Below are 20,683 nucleotides of genomic sequence, written 5' to 3' on the forward strand. Positions count from 1 at the left end.
CTAAACCGTAGTCTATTCCGCCGGGGTCGAATACCGTCGCCGCTGAGTTCGTTACTCCGACCTCAGTTACAGTACCTCCCAACGGTGATACCCCTGATAAATCATAGGTGTCGTCCACGTCGGGGCCCGTATCCGCTGAGTTCACTGCGATGGCCGATCTGACTCCTGCGTGTTCAAACTTGTCTCCAAGGTAGATGGTATCATCGTCATCCCGTCTAACCACATCCTAACCGGTTTCAGCCTCCATAGTCTCCAACGCTGAGTCCGCCGTAGCCGGGTCGTCGTTCGGCTTTATTCCTTCATGTAGTAGTACCTCCCGACTTTCATAGTCCTCTGTTGCGTCGGAGAGCTGATCCGCTGAGTTGGCTGCGACGGCAGAACTAGCTTCCGTGCATGCAAATGCGTCTCCGGGATAGCAGACATCCTAACGACATGCTGTGGCCCCGTCCGAATCACTCTCGGTGTTTAGATCTGCTGACGCCGAGTCCACCGCCCCCGACTGTAAAATGCAGGCTTTTGGCGTACCCATCGCTGAGTTCACCACGGCTGCAGAACTTAATCCATCGACTCCAGACTCGGCTCGTGCCTCACCTTCATCACTGTTGCTACTGGTATTCACCGTCCAGCTCAGTCCTTCACTGTTAGCTTCAACATCTCTTGAAAGTAATACCTCCAGCTTGGAATTTGCAGTCGTCACGCTAGGGCGCTGTACCGCTGAGTCTGCTACGACGGCAGGACAGATATCCACGCGTCCACACTCGTCCCTCGCGTAGTCGGTTGTTCCATGGCACACCGGAACAGCTCCCAAGCCATTTCTTGCGGCTGGTTCTCCGAGCGCCGAGTTCGCCGTCACCACATGGTTAATCCCAGCACTTATAGTGGTCAGGGTGCTCACAGCTGAGTTCGCCTCGCCCACAATACTTGGTTTAATTATTTCAAACTTGGCTCGGTCGTCAATAACGGGTTGGGCGTCACGTAGGGCGTGTTCCGAGCGTTCTTCAAGGTCTCCTTCCGTTATAGCTGAGTCTTCAGTCGCCGACACGTCTTCCTTGGCCCTTACTGCACTTGTTCCTTCAACCGCTGAGTTCGCGTTGACGTCAGAAATGGCACCATCGTCTTTAAACTTGGACAGCTGATAGGAGATATCTTGGCCATCGTGTAGCCCCGGCGTACGATCCGCTCGGACGTCTTCCAGCTTGAACGCTGAGTTTATAGCCGGGTCACCCCTTGTCACCCCTGAAGTCGATATGGCGTCGGCGTTACCGCGACGCCTCTCGTCTTCGTCGGCTTCTGTATCAGCTTCAATCCTTCTCCAGCGTTCGGCGCATGTTAATTCGGGTCCATTTTCCACTGAAGGGGGTCGTTTTTCCACCGCCGTCGGAGTTGGGTATTTTCGTCTTTCCACAGCTGGCGGCTGGTGTGACAACCAGTCCTCGTACAGTCGTTGTTCTTTCTGCAGCAAATCTTTGTCCATCGCTGACTCAAATGCCAATATCTGCCAGTCACGGTATTTCGCCGAGTTCACGTGGACATATCCCTCATTCGCCAGTACTCCGTGTGGTTGCCATTTTATCACATAAAAGTGAGGTGGGCACCAGACTGACGTCGGTCGTACGTTCGTAATCAGGACATGGGTTGGTCTTCCTCGGCGATTAAAAACAACCGTTGGAATCCAACTCTTCGTCCGTCGCACCCACAAGTCATGCGTCGACTCTCTGGGTTGCCGCCTGGGCGATTTGAACTCAGCGGTCATTCGACTTTCGATTGTTAACCCGTCTGGTGGCCCGCATGGGACATTTGGTCCGAACTCGGTCTTGGTCCGCGCATTACTTTGGTCGGATGAGTGGGATCACCATCTCATCGGGTAGCTTGACGGCCGAGTTGTACAGATCCAGACGGATCCCAGCTGGGATCATGAAGTCAGTGCCGAGAATCAAATCGACTCCTGCATGATGAGGCATTATCCATACTTCAAACTCGTATGCCACTTCTTAGCCGAGTGTCACCTTCACAACTGCTCGTGACGTTGTCACCATTCTGTCTTTACTTATTCCTTGTATGTCGATTCGCTTATCTCGGCTGGCCACTCTCTTGAGACGCAGTTTCCTCGCGAAGTACTCACTAATCGCCAGGACATTTGCTCCGGTGTTCAATAATATCTTGGTCCTTCGGTCGCTCACTGCACCCAATACGAGAGCTCTCATTCTAACTCGGCGATCAAACGCCTGTGCTGACCACCATCCCAGCCGTTCTCCCAGAAGCAGCTTCATGATTCTGGTACGATGCACAGCCTGGTCTGACTGCCGAGTTACACTTGCAATCGCTCGGTTGTTATCATCTAACTCACCGAGCTCACGTTCAATTCCGTCGATTTCACACATCCAATTGCCATCCCCGCTTCTTCCCTCGGGCCGTCCTGCTTCGCCTACGAAGGCAAACAAGAAGTTCGCCTCAACTGCAGGTTCAGCTGACTGTGGCAGCCCGGCATATTCCAACCCAGTCAGTGTTGGCGGGCCGCCGAGTTTAAATCACTCGGCGCGTAAAGGTTTTGCAGGTCTTCTGGCACTTGCGACTTGTCGACAGAGTTCTTCACGAACGCAGCCAGCTTCTCATATTGACGGAACAGCTCACACTGGCCGCCTTCATGGACTTGTCTGCAGAATTTGCAGTGTCGTCGACAGTAGTGAGCCGAGTGCCCCATTCTTCCACAAGCTGCACAAGGTCCTCGTTGGGTGTTGTCGCGTGATCCATCTCCACGATTCGACTGTTCTCGTTGGTTGTACGGTCGCGGAGGTCGGTTCGCTGAGTTTCCCCAGCTTCGGTTCGAGCCTTTCTGGTCTCCCGCCGAGTTCTCTCGGCGGTCCGGTGTATTTCCCTTATCATTGGAAACGCCGGCGTCAATGTAGTCGTCGTCTTCCGCTGAGTCGTGTCCTCTGGACTGGTACTCATCATCCCATTCGTCTTCGGAGTTGTACGGACTCGGCGGGTTCTGATCGATGAGTTCCTCTCCGTCGGAGTCAGCGTCAACGACAGTGACTCGGCGGTCGCGGTTTTCTTCCTTGCGACTGCGCTTCTCATCTCGGCGGCTCTGATCCTTCCGCTTGTCATCTCGGCTTCGTGCGGTCACGAGTCGGTCGCGTTGCTTCTTACGCTTCTCGCCGAGGATCCGACGATTGATTATCTGTTCCACCTTACTGATGTCTTCCAACTGCAAGGGGTACATTAAATCCATCACATCGTCATCACCACAATGCAGCAAGAAGTGTTCGACATGGTCAGCTGCGTCGGCGCCACCCCTCTCGTACTGGATCTTGGCTGTCCGAGCGTACCCGTTGAGTCGGATCAGGAAGTCGCAGATCGGTTCGTTGACTTTACGTCTCGCCGAGTAGTAACGAGTGCGGGCGGATTGGTCGAACTGTGAGCAGTAATAATCCAGGAACGCCTCGCTGAGTAGTTTCCAACGTCGCTGAGTCTTCTTCGGCAGCTGCCTATACCAACACTTCGCCGCGCGTCCCAAGCATAGCGAGAAAGGTTCGCACCAGGCACTTTGGGGCATCCTGGTGCTCTTCATCTCGTAGATATAACGCTTGAGTCACTGGAGCGACGCGTCAGAACGGTAGCGCTTTCCTTCGAACTCGGCGATTTTGTCGAGTGAGTCGGACTTCTAGGTACTGCGTCGAGTCTTCTTCAGCCGCGTCAAAGCTCAAGTTTCGGATGTAGTCCTTCACGGTTTCTTCACGGTTTCCTCTCACGTCGAAGGCGTCGTCTTCTTCTTCATCCTCCTCGTAAGCCTCAGCCTCGTCTGCAGCGTCATACAATTCACGGTAACGACCAACATTCCGCTGTCCACAACTCGGCGCTCGCTGAGTCGAGTTTAGCTTCATTGGAGTCAGCATGTGGGAGTCTTCGAAGTACGAAGTCCCTTGCGTAGCGCGGAACACTTCACGTCTCTTCGTCTCCGGGGTCTTCAGCAAAGGAATTTTGCTTGGGTCTTCGCCGAGTGGTTTGAACTCGGCTACTCGGCTGTACACCTTCTTCGTTCCACCAGGGGCCTTCTCCAATCCAAACGTAACTCTCAACTTCTTCTTCCATTGCCAGAGCTCAGCTCCGCCACGGGTCAGACTCCAGTCGGACAGGATGAGGCTGTTTGGTCGGCTGTTGCATCGATAGCCCATCGCCTTCAAAAGCAACACAGTTTCTTCCACCAAGTGATTGATGTCGGCTGCACGCACCGGTTGCGCTAACTCGGGACCCAACATCGGCCACTTCGCCTGCGCCATCGCCACAGGCGCGAACATCATCATTCATTCCGATCTCGTTCTCATCTCCTCGCCGAGTCGAGCCAACACTTTATTAGCGATCGGCGTATCGGCGTTCCTCGTCGCTTCCGGAACAAGGGGCGGACGGTCCCCTTGAACAACGCCATGTTCTTTTTCATCTTCTTCTTCGTCCGCACCTTCGTCGATCTCGGCGGATAAGCTGCGCTCGACAGGACGTGGGGCTCCCATGCGTCCCCCCTGCAGCGTCAACTCTTCCACCTCGCCAAGTAGCTCGGCGGTAGTCTTCGTTTCTCCCAGCTCAGCGGTCTCGGCCTTCTCTTCATACTCTCCTTCACTTGCATCTCCGTTTTTGCTCTTCTGGTCTTGGTCATCCTCGTCGAACTGGACGGTTCGTCCCACCTCCATCGTCATGGCGATGAGTCGTTGATCCGCCGGGTCCGACCCCGCGAGAGGCGATCCTCCAGCCGTCGCTGGGCTTCCGTCGCTCGGAGTTGCTGATCCCTTGACCATCTTCACTCTTCTCTTTCTCTTCTCTTCCTCTTAACTTGGTTAGCTGGCACCTATAAAAACAAGCACACACTCCTGTTCCCGGGTCGCGGCACCAGTTGTGGTGTAGTAGAGCACACAAATACCGTCAGATGTGGATTCCTTACACAAACCACAACGAATCGCCGAGTTAAATCGGCGGTTGTATGGCCTGCGCAGAGGGTGGTCCCCTCGCGGTCCGGCCCTTCCGGGACAGACGAGTGGCTCGCTTCCACCCGGTTCCGACTAACCAAGTCAGATCACTTCCGAGGCTCCGCCGAGTTTCGTTCGGCTGAGCTCGTTCACAAACCCTATGCCCTCCACCAAAGGATGGACGACGGCGCGCGAGCGCTTTTACAGGTCACCGAGCGCAGAGGCTGCTCAGCTAGAAGTGTTACGGCACCCGGGCTATCCGACGTACCGGCCCGCTGAGTGTGCGGGGCTTTCTTTCGCGCGTAGCAAGACTTTGTCCTACCCGGACCGACCTAATCTCTTGGCGCTACCAGTCAATACCCTACAAGCTATGCCTCTCGAGTATTGACGGCAGGCATAATCCAGCCCTATGCAGGGACTTACCGGAAAAGTGTACACGTGTCTTGGACTAGGAAAATTCTGCTCTGTTATCTTCTGACGGGCCTTTTCGGCTCCCCCTATTTAATCATATGCTTTTTTACAAATATCTAGTGAAATGTAGTCGTTTCGGATCTCTACCGACCCTTCAGCTGAGTTCAGGCGACCGTTGAGCTCAGCGGCTATCCGGATAGCATATCCGGACAGATCGCCGAGTATTTACCGTGATCCTTTGTTCCTAAGCTCTGGGTTATCAGACCGAGCCGATTCTTGATCTAAAGTAGGTTGGCGTATGGTCGAATCTGGAAATCCCTACACCACACAGCCCTTAGATACGACCACATAATCTGCTGAGTATGATGACGTTCCCGCTGCTCATCTTTATACAAAGCAAAACTATTGGACGCCATTTAATTTGCACCCCACGTTGCTCACCAGTGCTGATAGTGCCACTATGCGGATTAGCCTTCCATGTAACCGATCCAAGATACGTCGGCACACCCATTGTACTCATACTGTAGCCTCACTAACGCTCAATATGATAAAGAACAAAACCGGACCCGGTCGCACATGCACACAAAATAGATTGTCGGATGTCTGAAAGGCGTAGTTGAGTCCCTTGATAAACGGGTGATGCACAGGTAGGCCAGAACGTGGCGCTCTGTGCTTGTGTCCTTCGCTTGGTTGCGCTGGCTAAGGTTTATTCTTCTTCTTCATGGTGTAGATGAGGTCAGTGTCTTGCTTACGGACCAGTAAAACCTTGCCAAAGTTAGACTGCCACCCCCTCGTTTTTACTTTCGATAGCAGCGCACGAACGTCGTCATTGCGAAGCTCGTCGTGAAGTCGTCAAACACATGCGACTGTTGAATTGGTGTGTAGTGTAGCAGCTACATCATCCAGCGCAGGCTACCCTGGGCAGCGCATTAGACACTCTTGGAGCGGAGCTGGGCATCACGGAGGACCTACTCGTGGTACTGTATAGAATGTGGGGTTTCTAATACAGTCATATTTGGTCTTACTCATTCGAAGTGTAAAAAAAACAGCTGTTTGATGTATACCGATCACATTAAATAATATAATTATTTTTTTTTCTTTTTCTTTTTCCTCATAAAAATAATTTAATATTTTATCGACTATCCCCTGCTCCACACAAGACTTTGTGATGTTGAGTCAATGCTGTTCTTCACCGAATGGGTCAACATCCACCCTGGATGGATTGATGAAGGACAAGTAATAAGGAGCTCCGTCTTTTTTTAACAAGACGGAATTCGAAATTAGCACACTGTCGCCAGAGAAAGCTCTGAGAAACTACAAATGACTCACATATATTTTAATTCCGGGCAAATTTGCCGATGGCTGCCTGGGTTGAATCTCCGATACGAAAATCAAGCTTTTTAAAAGTCGACAGACACAGTTTTGGATGGTACCCTGCCACTCCATATAATTCCGATGTCGTTCCTAATGAGAGAATAGTGAGATCAAGTGTTTAAGTCGATAAGATCGGTTTTTAGATCTACATGGCTCGGTTCATTTAATCAATCAATCTTGGAAACATCGACTAGAGCCCACAATATGTTGATACAGGAAATATGCTAAAAGTCGGTACTCTAAATATTTATATGGTAAATCTAGAGCTCATGTTTTCAGCAATATGTTTTCACCATGTTTTAAACTATGTTTGACCATGATTGTAATTTAAAATATATTTTAAGATTTAAATTACTGATTTTTTATCCATTTAACATTCTGCCACGCGTCAGAGATCCTTCGTCTCCTCAGCGGCCCTGTAGCCCATCAGTCCTCTCGACGGCCCCAGACACTCCTCCGACCACACGTTTCGCCTCTGTCCCCCCCCCCTCTCGTGCGTACGCAGGTACTTTACTTTGCCTCTCATATATGCATTTGCGTTGCTGAGCGCCTGCAACTGTAAATTTCACTGCATTTGGTAGTAGACTACGTCGCAAGCCATCTGTGTCTCAGTCGTTTGCCTGTCTTCGTCCTGCACTCCGTACGCAATACGGTTCACGTTTTCGTCGCCCTGGCAAAGGATCTGCGTCTCTGAGCAGGCCTTAAAGTAGTCAAGCCCCGAACTAGGAAAACATCAACCTGCGAGCGGTCGCCATCGAGTAACTACCTCGTACCTGCAAGCACGAAGTGTGTATTGCCTTTGCGTTTGTATCGCCGATGGTCCACGTTGTTTTACAAGGTTTGGGTCGCTGTTTGCTTATGATTTGTATACGCTTCTTTCAGCGAAGAGTCTGCTCTTTACATTCTCTCGGCTTTATGTGACGGCTGCGAGACGTGGCCTTTGCCAAGCAAGAGGAAGGCCTTGCCAAATTTGTTGTAGCTCTCCCCCATTTTCAATTTCAGTATCATGTTTCTGGCTATATTTTCATCATGTTTGCTGTAGCGTTTTGTCATTTTGCCGACATGGTTCGTACGAAAAATTCAGCCAATATTCTGCGTGTCCTCAATATTTCAACCCCTACAAGTAGCAGTGAAGATGAAGACGTCTTCGGCAGAGTCGAAGTACATCTCCTGGAAGTTATGTTGTCCTTAGGGCTAGTGTTGATGGGATATCCAACGCACAGAGCACAGAACAGATTGCTATACACTCTCCAGTGGAGGGTAACGAGACTCATGATCAATCGCAAGAGGAAATGAAGGATGAAGCAGGTATTTCGCTTAAGTCTAGTAGCGATACTAGCCAAAGAAGTGGAAGCTCAGACAATGAAGACGAGGGGAGCAGTGAGGTTGCGTCTACTGGTAGTCTGAAGCGTGAACATGCAGAGTGCGACGACGGGCTGTACTGCGTTCAACCACTGAGGAAGTATCACAAAAACGGGGGGGGTACGAAGAAACTTCTCAAGAAATATCAGAAAAAGCATTAACTGTTCTCGTCATTTTGGAGACTCAAAATGTCCGCCTGCAGAACCAAAAGATTTCATCCATGATGATCCATGCAGATAAGGATCCATCCGGTTTGCCGCTTGTTCCTGAGAATATGGATCCGTATCAAAGGGTGTACATTTGTACTCACGGCTGGAAGTAGCGGGTCCGGTCCAAAAGACAGAGGCCTCGGCACGTCTTGAAAGGCGTCGGGTGTTCAATGCACTTCAAAGCTCAATGGATCCTGCGCAGTAACGGAGTGTGGCGGTTTGAAATCAAGCAAGCATTCTACGGACACAACCAATTACTTTCGCAGGAAATCTATCGCGCGTATCCCTTCAGTTCGTCAATTACCTAAGGAGTCACCGTTCTTACCTGACGTGGAGTTGATGGCGGCAAGTGGCATTAAGGCCAGCACAATCAACGACTATTTTCGCGATACGATAAAACTCATTCTGGAACGTTTAAGCTCGTGTACATTAAATGTACAAATTTTGTAACTTGGGATTGGTCCACGACCGCCTTCACCCCCATGATGACTGACTGGTGTTGTATTTTCTTGGAGGCAGTCTAAGCGATAATGATCTTATGACAGACCTGTTCGTGAGCTTTGAGTTAGAGGCGCCAGGAAATGTTACCACTGAAGACGAGGATGGCGAAGGACATTCAGCAGTTGTGACGATTAGCTCGCAGCACATGTGGAAGCTATACAAGCGCTTTTCTGAGATCCTGCTGGTCGACTGTACGCACAAGACGAGCATGTCAGCATGATTTCCAGTATTTGTCCATGTCTTAAACATGTTCTCGCTTTAATTATATTGCTATGGTTGGCCATGTTTTCACTATGACCTGCAGATACAGCTATCAGCTTTGCACAATGATGGTTATGGATCAGTTCGGGAACGGACAAGCAGTCCCAAATTTCGTTCTAGAAAGGAATGCTGACTGGCACATGCGGAAGGCGGTGGGGCAGTTTCAAATTGCAAACGACTGAAGATGACGAAAGCGGTTATGGTGGATAAGGACCTGAGTGAAATTGGGGTTCTTCTGAGTATGCGTCCCGCCGCTCATATTCTCTTGAGTCACTTTCACATGTTAAAGGGGCTGCGTGGTGCCGTTTGAGATGCTAAGAACTTTGGCACATATCCGCGTGAAACACTAAAGCCGATTGACTTTTGTGTGGCGAATATGGTCTATTCGAAGAGAGACGACGAATTCGAACAACACGGAGATAAATTCAAACACCTAGCCGCCTACAATGACCGTACTTCTCTGTGGAGTCCTTCCGACAAAGCTGCAAGGATATGTGGTTATGCTACATTAGAGCGTTTTTGCCCCCGTACTTTACGTAACGAGAGTAGTCAGACCACCGAGGCCTACCCCTTTCCGTAGAATGCCAATTGTACATTCGTCTAAGCACGTTTACTTACGTATACGTTACACTTGTAACGTGCATCACAGTTTCAGAGGAAAGCCATCTCTAAAAAGATCCAAAGGAAACCAAACTAGCAGTGAGGACGATGGAGGAGCACGATCTGGAGGAAATTTTGGAGGACACCCCGTTCCGTGTTGATGATCCGGCTAAGCGGTCGCGCTTCCAAACGCGGGACCTTACCAAACTGATGCTCATTGTAACGCGTCGCAAGCCGTACGCTGCGCCTTACGGCAAGAATGACGCTGAGTGGCAAGCTGTAGCCAATGATCTCAACGCTGCTGTGAAAGGTTCTTTCTCGTCGAGGGCTTGTCGTGACAAGGTAGCTGCGTTGATAAGAAACCACAAGCAGGAGTCTGCTGCAAGCCGCCGAGCTAGCGGAATTGCCGAAGACCACATGACTATATTGAAGCTTACCTCCAGCTAAAGACTCGGTTTGAAGAGAAGCGACACGCTGAAGCAGAGAAGAAAAAGCGTAAGAAGAAGCGCATCGCGACAGCAGGATCTAAGGCCATGCGCAAGGCGGCAATGAGGTATGACTGCTTAATTTTATTTAACGCTATCCTAACGCGGAATGTAGGTTGAAACGACGTAGAACCTCTACAACAGCGAGTAGTTCATTAAGGTCAGCCCCCAGGGGCACGGACGAAGCCAAAAGCGACAGCGATAGTTTCGGTGATAACAGCAATGACGATGGTAACAGCAGCCGTCGCGCCAGACGTGATGACCGTCACGAACTCCGAGAGCTTCTTGGAAGTGAAGACAGCAGCGACGAAGAAGAAAAGCGTGAAGAAAACGAGGATGAAGCAGCTGATGAAAGTGACGACAGCAGTAGTAGCGATTCCACGGAGGCAGATGTGGATCAACCCACGTCTGGCAGAAAGCGGCTTCGAGTGGAAGAGATATGGGCAAAAGAAGAAGAGCTTATGGAGAAGGAGAAAGAAGCTCAAATCGCCCGAGACACGAAACTTACCCAAGCTTTCGAAACATTGGGCGTCCAGATACAAGCGCTAGTTCAGCATCTCGTCAACACTCATGAAAACCGCAACACCAACCAGTAATTGGTTACCAACTAAAGCCCGTATCAATAGCTGAGAGAGCCAAAAACAAACCTTTTTTTTTTTTTTTTTGACAGCACCAGTCTAGCACACTAATGAAATACTAGTTTTCTCTTCTTGCTTAACAAATAGACGTAAAGTACTCATTAAAACTTGGTGGCGCCACATCAAAGTAACTGCTGATCACGTTTTGGCCTCTGGAGATGGTCAAGCAGTTTGTCAGACATACTGCAACCTCGTAAAGCATACCAACAGGAACGCTTCCAATGTTCATCTTTATTTTGAAGTCGAGGAGCGCCCACTCGTTGATTACCTGTCCAAATCCCCATTCCACTGTTATACGCACGCGACTCATCGAAGCATTCACAGCTGACTCCTCTCTGGTAGCCCCGACTCTATCAAACGGAGACGCGAACACATCCGTCTGGCCGTAGGCGGGATCACCGTACAATAAGTAGCCGTGAAAACGCTGGTCGTTTTGAATAGTGCTCTCTAGCCCCGAGGCCTCCAATAATGTCAGATCATGTAATCGACCTTCAAAAGGACCAAATAGATGAGCAATCATCCCATCAGGCGTAGTGACAGACTGGTATTTGATGCCGTGGCAGCGCTTGTGGCCGTTGAACATTGATTGTTGTTCAGCACTATCCAAAGGTCTGCAGATACGACGAAGTGTACCGTCGATAAAGCCCCACACGTTTCGAAGTTCCCCTCCTTTTGCACGGACTGTAGCCGTATAGTCCTCCAGTCGACTACTGATACGATTCCAATCACCATCAAGAAGCGGAGCGCATCGCCGTGCGATATGCTCACAGACGTAGTAGAAAATTGAGCTCAAGTTGCTTTCGTGACGTCCATACCGGTCCTTGAGCTCTCTCCAGCGACTCGGGTACGATAGCCTCTCCAGAACAATACAAAGGCCTTCAATGCCAGAAGTACGATCGATACCCCTCCTCAGTCGAAAAGAAAGCTGGTAGTTGAAGTTTCCACAACAAAATTGCAAGGTGAGTCTTGCCAAATCGAAACCGGTCGATGCAGTTTCTCTCCGACATTTGGTTTATGTCGAAGCGAACATCAGGAATACTTGAGCGCAGCATTTCCTTCTCAATCTGTCGCATCTGAATAGCTAGTGCACACGCTACAGCTCGAAAAAGCATCCCCAGTCGCCGGTAACGACGACGTCTCCGATGAAGTACCCACAGATCGATGCTGTTTTCTGGCGTTTGACGTAACATTTTGCTGGCCGACTCTCGAATGTGGTCTTTGAACGCGCTAGTTAGCACTTCTCCACCAGAGGCAGCACTGTTGTCGCTACCACTGTCACTTTCACTGGGAATATCATCTCGGTTATCGTTCTCACCAAGCAGTAAAGCCACAAAGTTATTTTCTTCACCGGGAAGAGCGCCAGCATCATCCTATTGCGAGCCCAGACCGTGATTGCCATCCAAATTGTCATTATCCATGGGGAAATCATCGTCCAGTCCGTAAGAATAGTCGTAGTGGTCCTCCATTCCACCTATATTATGTGAATCAGCGCCTTCGCGTTGCTCACAGCCACGTAGCTGCGCGTTTTGTGTCTCTTGAACTTGTGGTCTCAACACCAAACGAGCAGAGCACTGAAACGTTTCTTGGACTGCGTGGTGCATCTCATTGCGCAAGCTGCGTCCTCCAACTAGCTGGGCGCCATACCCAGCTTCAGGGTACTCCATGTCGCCCACGACTAATGTCTCCCTGTGCGCTCTGCGGAATGTTGCTGCCTTGATCTGACGCAAGTGGAAATGGCTCGTGACAATCGCTGTGGGGATTACTTGAAAATTGCCCGTTTAATCGAATAGAACCTGCAATATTTAATGAAATATCATAATGACTGAATATATAGTTTGAAGACTTTCATCTTGATGAGGGTTTCGTCTGATACGTTATTTGAAGCGAAATAGCGTACTTGCATTCAACGGATTTCTCCATCTGTTCATCTTGCCCTGACCCTGGTGACCCTTTTACGTTTACGGCGTTGCTCGATTTTCACGTAAAATACGTGCGCAAAAACGCTCTATTGACTGACCCTGTCTCACTTTAGAAACAACACCAACAATCGACTCGGGAAACTTACGGTGGACTTAGACAGTACGATGTTCATGCGAGATCGCTTAGAGGTAACGATTCGCTACCGATGGCGAAAGGAGGACGATTACACTACACGTGTTATCATGCCTGGAACCTCCCGAAATCTCACGTACGATGACGACATGAACCGGCTTCTCGGTATGACTAGTGAGTGGCTGGCTGTGGTTTTCCCACCAGAGTATAATATTGCGGTGGATCCAAACGCGCGTACAAGCTACACTATCGATGACGAGGGTCTGTACGGAAGTTTGACACGCGACGAACGAAAACATCGCGCGGACAAGTATAGTTGGATGTCTTCCTGTGAATTCCCCACGACAATGAAGCTGCCGTGTAGACACGGAATGATATACCGCACACATTTGGCTTATTTGCTAACGATTGCGTATTCATCGATCCCTGACAGGTGCGCGCTGCGTGTAGCACGTTTCTATTATGGTTCGTAGAGCTAAGCATGGTTTGATATTTCTAACATGTGGTCACGTTTTCAACATGTTTCCTGTTCTTACGAACTGAAGGTGGCTGCGCGTGGGATCCCTTGACAAAGAGATTGCAGCTGTGGAAGTACCGATACGTATCTCCTGCTGGCGTCGATGTTCAGCGTGTCAAGCGCATGAGTGAGTAGGATAAGTACAGGGCTGCGCAAAGTGCATTCTGCAGAATCAGTTCAGATTTGTCGGATCTTCCTGACACAAAAATTTCGAGCCGCGCTTGAAAATCTGGAGAGGTGGCGCAGCCGCTTGCGACTGGGAGATGTCATGATGGAATCATCTGCACCAAGTGCCACCTACCCAAATTGCAGCTACGATCATCACATTAAATCCCGAAGAAAAGGACGAGAAGGTGCATGGGAACGTGTTGGATCAGAAGTCTAATGAAGCCGAGAAACAAAAGGAGGGTCCGAAAGAGAAAAAAGGGAAGTTAAGTGATTTGTCATCATTTTTTAACGCATTCGAGGTGCGGCACCTCCAATATTACCATAAGCAAATATCTGTTGCTTCATGTGTCCCGGAGGCCAGTATCGTCTACCAGAGAACCTCATACGGGAGGGCGTACGCATGGTCGTGGAGAAGACACCAAATGACGAGGCCTATCGGTCTATGTACTCCGGTGGATCCTACCTCAGAGTGCTGGGTACGTACAGTTGATAGCGTAGGATCCTTTTCCCAGAAACAGCTGATGATAATGCAGTACGTATGGAGTTTGATACACACGTGTGCGAAAGGGATGAAGTCCTACACGTGGCTTATGGGCATCACCGACGAGCATATTTTAAGGATGAGCCCGCAATCCCAGCCAAAAGATTGATAGATGCTTGGCCACAAGAGCATCTCCCTGGCTTGGGAGACGGCGTGGATATTTAATGAACACATTTGTATTGTTCGCGCAGTGAGAGTCGGTACAATGACAACTTGATTACAGCATTTACACAAACTTTGAAATAACGTATGGGAACAACACTATCATTTTCTCCCGGCAATGAAAGTACCAATGCGCAGGACAATCAGGAAAGGGCTGCGTATTTCCCCAGAACTCTGAGTGTGGTGGCAGCAGCTTGCAAGAAACTGATATGCTTACTATTAAACATTAACGCGTATCACTGAACCTGTCTCCTGGTGGATGGAGCTACAGACAGTATCTATTGTTACGATAGTATGGACAAACGTGCAAACCACAATTTGCTCTCTGATATGGCGGAGGGGCTCGTACAAAAGAGTATACCCCAGTCGTATACCATTACGTCTGTGCATACACCTATCCAGAAAGACAGCAGTAACTGTGGTCTATTTGTCTGCCTATATTTCTGGAGATGTTTCTGGGAGGAGGCAGAAAGTAACTACACGGAGACTGGGCTGTTGCGCCGGCGATGAGATCTTCTGAGAGCAATTGTGGACTTAAGCGACGAGAAGAAAGAAAAAGAGACCGTAGCTGAATAACCACAGCTTCTTAATCCCTTTTGCTTTTTTTTTTTACTTCGTATCCATGTCGGGCACGTTTTTTTTGTTTTAAATGTTTTGGGCATGTCCTGGCATGGTTTCAGGATCTAGGCTATGAAGATAAGTAGTTGGGCCATACCATTTAGTGGTGACACACCCACCCGATGCAACGATAGAGATGGCATTTTTTAATTTTTAAGTCGGACTATGATCTGCACATGACACAAACACGTGCACCGTAAATTACGCAGTCGCCGTATTTTTTTAGTGGAAATTCATGGCATGTTTACAACCCTAACCCCTTTAGAAAACATGGGCTTTAATAAAGCATTTGCCATATTTATATCCAGATAGCTTCTCTGTAGGAATCAGATAGTATTGATACTTAATGCGTACTCCGAGGGGTAAATTACGACGGTTCCAACAACAACCTGGTATTGTATCATGTTATGAAGTATATCGAAACTTCAGCCTCTGACTTGCTGGATCGGAGGTGGCAACGGTTCCGTTGTCACCTTCAGCTTTACGAGATTCTTTTCTCCGCGGCGCTTGACATGCACAGGGATGTGACGGCCGATGGTGTAGCCCACTGTGGTCAAAATGTCCTTGGTGCTGTGCACCTTCTTTCCGTCGAACGAGACGATCACGTCGCCTGGTAGCAATCCTCCTTTATGAGCAGGTGAGCCCGGGGCAACTGACTTGACGATAACACCCTCCTTCACATCAGGAAACATGCGGCCGATCTCTTGGAGCTCCCGAGTGTTAAAATTGATCATTTGCATGCCGATGTAAGGTCGTACGACCTTCTTGTGTTTGCGAAGCTGCTCGATTACCTGGACTGCAGTATCAGCCGGGATTGCAAAGGAAATTCCCACGCTGCCGTCCACTTTCATGGTATTGATTCCAATCACCTCGCCGTCAAGGTTTATGAGTGGACCACCAGAGTTACCAGCGTTGATGGCCGCATCCGTCTGGATGTACTCGCCGCCCTTTTGCGGAAAGCCAAGCTCGCTGCTGTGCCGTGCTACGGCGCTAATGATGCCAGCACTCACGCTGTTCTGCAAGGAGAAAGGACTGCCGAGAGCACACACCCACTCACCTGCACGCAGCTCAGACGATGAGCCAACCGATATCATAGGCCACTCCTTCACTTCTTCGGACTTTATCTGGAGAAGAGCGATATCTGATAGGGTGTCTGCGCTGTGGATCACAGCGGGGTAGTTCCTACCATCCGCGAAAGTCACCTGTAGCCGTGTTTCACATATTAATTAGTATGGTACAAACGCGGTATCTCGCGCCAGACGTCTGACCTGAATCTTGGAATAGCGATTGCATCGAGCAACTACATGGGCGTTCGTTACGATCAAACCTTCCTTCGTAATTATGAATCCCGATCCATTGCTAGCAAAGTAACCTTACAAGAGACGGTATCAAAAAACAAACCTCAGCGGGTAACTCGAATGCACTGATCAATTGGTGTTCAAGCTCACCTGAATCAACGGCAATATTCACCACCGCCGGAAACGCTTTCTCCACAGCATCAGCAATAAAATTCCGCGACAGCGTACTGCTCTGTCCGGGGCGTGCCTCTAACAGCGTCACCTCCTCTAGGAAATCGCAAACATAACGAACATAAAGTAAGTTGACAGTACCAAGCTGTGTCGAGTCTCACCTTGTTGACTGAAGTTGATGACTGCTGCTACCGCGACACCGGCGCCAGCGACAGCGTACGCAGCCGAAGGTGATGCTGCTACAAGCCTGCGCGTAGTCCCATCCGCGTTGCGGCTCAGACGGTGCCGCGCGCCTCCGCGGTATGCAGCGCTTGCCGCGGCACGCCAAGAGCTCCGCCACATATTTACGATAATTCTACGCAAGAGAAAATGACCAATCATCGTCAAACGTGTTTCGCATCCTCAAGTTTTTTATCACTTCAACACAGGTGAAGCGATATGCATCGAGCCTTTCGTTTAAGTTTTCATAGTTAGGACATCCTTGAACATGAATTATGTATGACAAGAGGCAAGATGGCGTGCAGAAAAGTTAAATTCAATTAGTGCGATTGCCACTTAAGCCTAAGCAAAGTTCATCACGAGGCATACGGCCGTTAGAACACCCGCCATGGAGACGGTTGCCACCGACGCCGAAGAGGAGCCACTGGAGGCACTTTCATCTTCAGCAGCACTGGCAACTTCATCGGCCGCCGAGCTCATCGTGCTCGCCGCGCTGTCGAGCGCGCTACCGGCCGAGTCGAGGGCAGTCCCAGTGGCACTTGACACAGTATCGACAGCTCCATCGACCCAGCTTCCGGTCGAATTTGCCGCGGCTTCAGCGGCACTGGAGACTGTGTCGACTGCACCACTAACCCAACTTCCCGTGGCTTCCACAGCAGGCGAGGCTGCGTTGGCTGCAGCGTTTGCTGCATTGGCCACCGCACTACCAGCAGTATTAGCGGCGGATGTCACGTCGCTCACAACGTCGGCATTGGTGACAGCAGCGAAGGCAGCGATGGCGAGACAGGAGAGGAGACGCATCATCTTGAGTAGCTGGAAAGGAGTTTGTTGTACTGCTCGCGCTTGGAGGCAAATGTGAAAGTGAGCTCATACGAGGGACACCGGTCGTCTTGCATCCGTCTACTAGGCGTCAGATGTACGCTGGATATCCACGGCAACACCCTGAAAACTCGCAGTATTTTGTGGACGCCGCATACTTGCTGGGCGCCTTTTGTGCTGAGACAAAAAAAGTGTAGTCTTTTTCGTCTGTGTAGCCACTTCTCGTCAACGGTTACTTCGACTGGTTCAGTAGTCGGTTATTTTACCATCACTTATTGGCCACTCTAGACGTGCGCGACGAATATGCATCGCGCGAATGTCCCTGACCTGTCCTTCCTATCTGTGGTCGGTAGTATGAGTATAGTTATAGTCTTTTGCGCACGCTGATGACCGTGCCTCGCAGCCGACGCAGCAGCAGCTCCAAAACATGATCGCCCATGTCCAATTTCAAAAAGAGCTGCGAAAACTGCCGCGCGTGGATGGGTAAGTTGGCGTTAGCCGTCTGTGAGAATCCAGAGCTATGTCTAACGCTCAGCTTTTACAACAGAATACGCATAGTTAGAACAGGGTCAGCGGACTGGAGTGGCGTTGATATTCAGCTCGCCGTGGTCAAGAAAAATGTAGATTCACATAGTGGATTTTATCCATGAAATTCGCAAGCTCACATTTCGCACATGCTGCGGTGTATACACTTTCTGGTATGCTGCTCAGTACAATGCTCATGAAGGTGTCGACGGGAGGATCGAGTTTGTAGTTCGCATCTCGCCTGCGTTTCCAGCCGAATCGCCTTTGATTTCCTGCACTGCAGGGGCTGAAGTAAGGATGTATTATACCATGTGCAGCTTTCAGCTCCATATCTATCTCATGTTTTCTTGCAGAAACTTCCCCACTCTTTGTTTCAAGATGGTCGACTCGATTTGTTGTCGCGGGGATGGCCACAGGGATACAGCTTACGTCTCCTGATAAAAGAGGTGTGCGCGAGGATAGATGGGTCGAGTAGTGCAGCTTGCGCCCCCGTGCAACCACTATACGATGTTAATGCACCGTTGCCAACGCCATCGGCACCGACGTTATACTCCGACAGGCCCGGAAAAGGTAAAAGCGCTGAATAACAACGCGATACGAGCGACTTGCTGCAACTTACTCCCGATCGACGTTGCATAGATGATTCTCGACAAATGTTTTTCCAATGCAAGTGGAAGGATACAGCGAAGCAGTTCCCCGTGCCAATGATTCGGACACTGTTAGAACTTCGACAAGTCATTGAGCCGCATTTTCCAGCCGCTATGCACCCTGGAGTTTCGTTGAAGCTCCTCAAAAGGTAGGCGCGCGTCGAGGATATTGGAATTCAGAGTACGATCTGACACTTTAATGATAAAAGTCCCCAAGAAGCGATGAAATTAAAATCGGATGAGGTATGCAATTGCTTTCCTCAGTTTAACGAAAAGAGTGGTAAATAACGGGTTTGCCCATTGACAGGATGTGCGGTGGCTATGCTCCAGCAATCTACCGGTCGTGTATATTCTTCTTCAAGGTAAGTCAAAGCACATACATGTACTACATGTGTGTTTCCTTTATATAGCTTCCTCTGGCTGTTGTCATTCAGCTGACGAGCTAAAAGCTGATGGCACCACAGCTACTGTGGATCTCCTAGGACTGAAGCGTCAAACTCCGAAGAAACCCGGAACTCTGTCTATTTCCCCTACGCGTACCCAGTTAAGCGCACCTACTGATGTCGCTACTGTGGATCTACTAGGATTGAACCAACAATCTCCGAAAAAATCCGTCGGAGTGGCCCAGCCTCCTTCACCTTCGCGGCTTGAATTGAGATCACTTTCCTTGAGTAAGATTCTTAAACCAGGGTGCACAGTTCGGGAAGTTGAGTGGAATGACCTTGCAATTCAAAAGCAAATTGGAATTGGCAGCAGGTGCGTGGTAAGAGTAGAAGCGCACAATAGAATGTAGTTTCTCAAGGTAAACTGCTAGCTGTCAAGTTTATAAAGGTAGCTGGCGAGGAGCAGAGGTTGCGGTCAAGTCGTAAGTACCTCTTACAAATCTTGTAGAAACTGAACTAACGACCTGCTTGTAGCTTCACCGGTATTGATCGCAGCGCCGTAGAACGTGAATTCGCAAATGAAGTGGACATGATGCAGCAACTCGGTCCCAATCCATCGTTGGTTTTGCTCCTCGCGGTGTGCTCTAACCCTCTTTCCCTCGTAGATATTAATCTCCCGTTTTCACTTTTGTACTTGCCACTTAAATGTAGCATGCTAGCATCTTGCGCTAACTTAATGTGTATTTTAGCGAGCTCATCAATGGTGTTCCAGACAGAACGCGGCGAGTACCACCGTTTCCGACTTCCTGGACTAAGCGAGTTCACATGATGGTACGGTTTGAAGCAACCCAAGTGGTATAAACCCTTGGTCTCAGTAGTTTTGTACGGTGTAGTTGGATATTGCTCGGGGACTGCAGTTTCTCCACTCCTTTGAAATCATCCACAGGTTTGTTCGCATCTCTATCTTCTGTGCACGTTTTTCAATGTGGTAATCAATATCTGCTTGTTTGTACGAAGGGATCTTAAATCTCTGTACGCGTCTGGTACCTTGGGAGGGATACTGTCATCTAAACGCTCTTTGTGAAACTAAAGGAACCTACTCATGACGGCTGAGGGGCGTGTGAAACTTGCCGGTATGCATGATTGTTGGCGTGTTGTGCTCCAGTAAAATTTATCTTTCACTGCACGCCTGACAGATTTTGGCATTTCGCGCTCTAACGATCAATCGGAGCTTATGACGGGATGCTGTGGCACATTTCAGTGGATGGCTCCGTACGTGCACCATCAATTCTGCCAATTTGCGGAGTATTATTGATAAGGGATCATTGGTTCAACAGTGAAGTGCTCACCAGCCAGAAATACTCCTTGTCCGCTGACGTGTACAGCTTTGGAGTCATTATGTGGGAAATTTGTGAAGAATCCGCACCCTTCAAAGGCCTAGCTCCAGCTCAGATCCCTATCGCAGTTGTCCAAGACCGACGGCGACCCATAATCTCACCTAAAACTCCGCCGGTACGAGAACAACACGCACTCACCAAGTTATCTTCTTTATTATAACTAAACTCCTTCCTCTGTTCGTGTCGCTCAGCCACTCCGTGATCTCATCCAGCGCTGCTGGCAACACGAACCAGCTCTCCGACCTAGTGCAGCTGATATAGTTGGCATCCTCCAGAGCTTTTTCCCAACCGCATAAACCAGAATACTTGCGAAATTTCGCGCTCAGAATGCTTCAGAAAACATTTTTTTTCGCTTTTGCGAGCATTG

At 49.5% G+C, this 20,683-nt stretch overlaps 5 protein-coding genes across 5 annotated transcripts; 3 read left to right on the forward strand and 2 right to left on the reverse strand.

Moving 5' to 3' along the window:
* Positions 1-8,035: 8,035 nt before the first annotated feature.
* On the forward strand, positions 8,036-9,035 carry PITG_03580 (uncharacterized protein; the record flags this gene model as incomplete). Its single annotated transcript, XM_002906593.1, has 2 exons — positions 8,036-8,225; positions 8,860-9,035. 2 exons carry the CDS (start codon positions 8,036-8,038, stop codon positions 9,033-9,035), a joined length of 366 nt encoding a protein of 121 aa, XP_002906639.1.
* A 6,247-nt stretch (positions 9,036-15,282) lies between these two features.
* PITG_03582 (serine protease family S01B, putative) lies at positions 15,283-16,668 on the reverse strand (the record flags this gene model as incomplete). Its single annotated transcript, XM_002906594.1, has 4 exons — positions 15,283-16,059; positions 16,126-16,229; positions 16,306-16,422; positions 16,488-16,668. 4 exons carry the CDS (start codon positions 16,666-16,668, stop codon positions 15,283-15,285), a joined length of 1,179 nt encoding a protein of 392 aa, XP_002906640.1.
* A 219-nt stretch (positions 16,669-16,887) lies between these two features.
* Positions 16,888-17,349, reverse strand: PITG_03583 (uncharacterized protein; the record flags this gene model as incomplete). Its single annotated transcript, XM_002906595.1, has 1 exon — positions 16,888-17,349. The coding sequence occupies one exon, from the start codon at positions 17,347-17,349 to the stop codon at positions 16,888-16,890; it is 462 nt and encodes a 153-aa protein (XP_002906641.1).
* Positions 17,350-17,625: 276 nt separating this feature from the next.
* On the forward strand, positions 17,626-19,911 carry PITG_03584 (uncharacterized protein; the record flags this gene model as incomplete). The annotated part of the gene is made up of 13 exons (XM_002906596.1): positions 17,626-17,709; positions 17,780-17,847; positions 17,912-17,984; positions 18,076-18,180; positions 18,243-18,459; positions 18,529-18,685; positions 18,746-18,779; positions 18,844-18,898; positions 19,019-19,292; positions 19,351-19,401; positions 19,454-19,609; positions 19,669-19,750; positions 19,837-19,911. 12 exons carry the CDS (start codon positions 17,792-17,794, stop codon positions 19,909-19,911), a joined length of 1,335 nt encoding a protein of 444 aa, XP_002906642.1.
* Positions 19,912-20,153: 242 nt separating this feature from the next.
* On the forward strand, positions 20,154-20,612 carry PITG_03585 (uncharacterized protein; the record flags this gene model as incomplete). The annotated part of the gene is made up of 3 exons (XM_002906597.1): positions 20,154-20,191; positions 20,257-20,431; positions 20,508-20,612. 3 exons carry the CDS (start codon positions 20,154-20,156, stop codon positions 20,610-20,612), a joined length of 318 nt encoding a protein of 105 aa, XP_002906643.1.
* Between the last annotated feature and the right edge of the window lie 71 nt (positions 20,613-20,683).

This window comes from Phytophthora infestans, genomic scaffold, assembly GCF_000142945.1.
Source record: "Phytophthora infestans T30-4 supercont1.4 genomic scaffold, whole genome shotgun sequence".
NCBI lineage: Eukaryota > Oomycota > Peronosporomycetes > Peronosporales > Peronosporaceae > Phytophthora > Phytophthora infestans.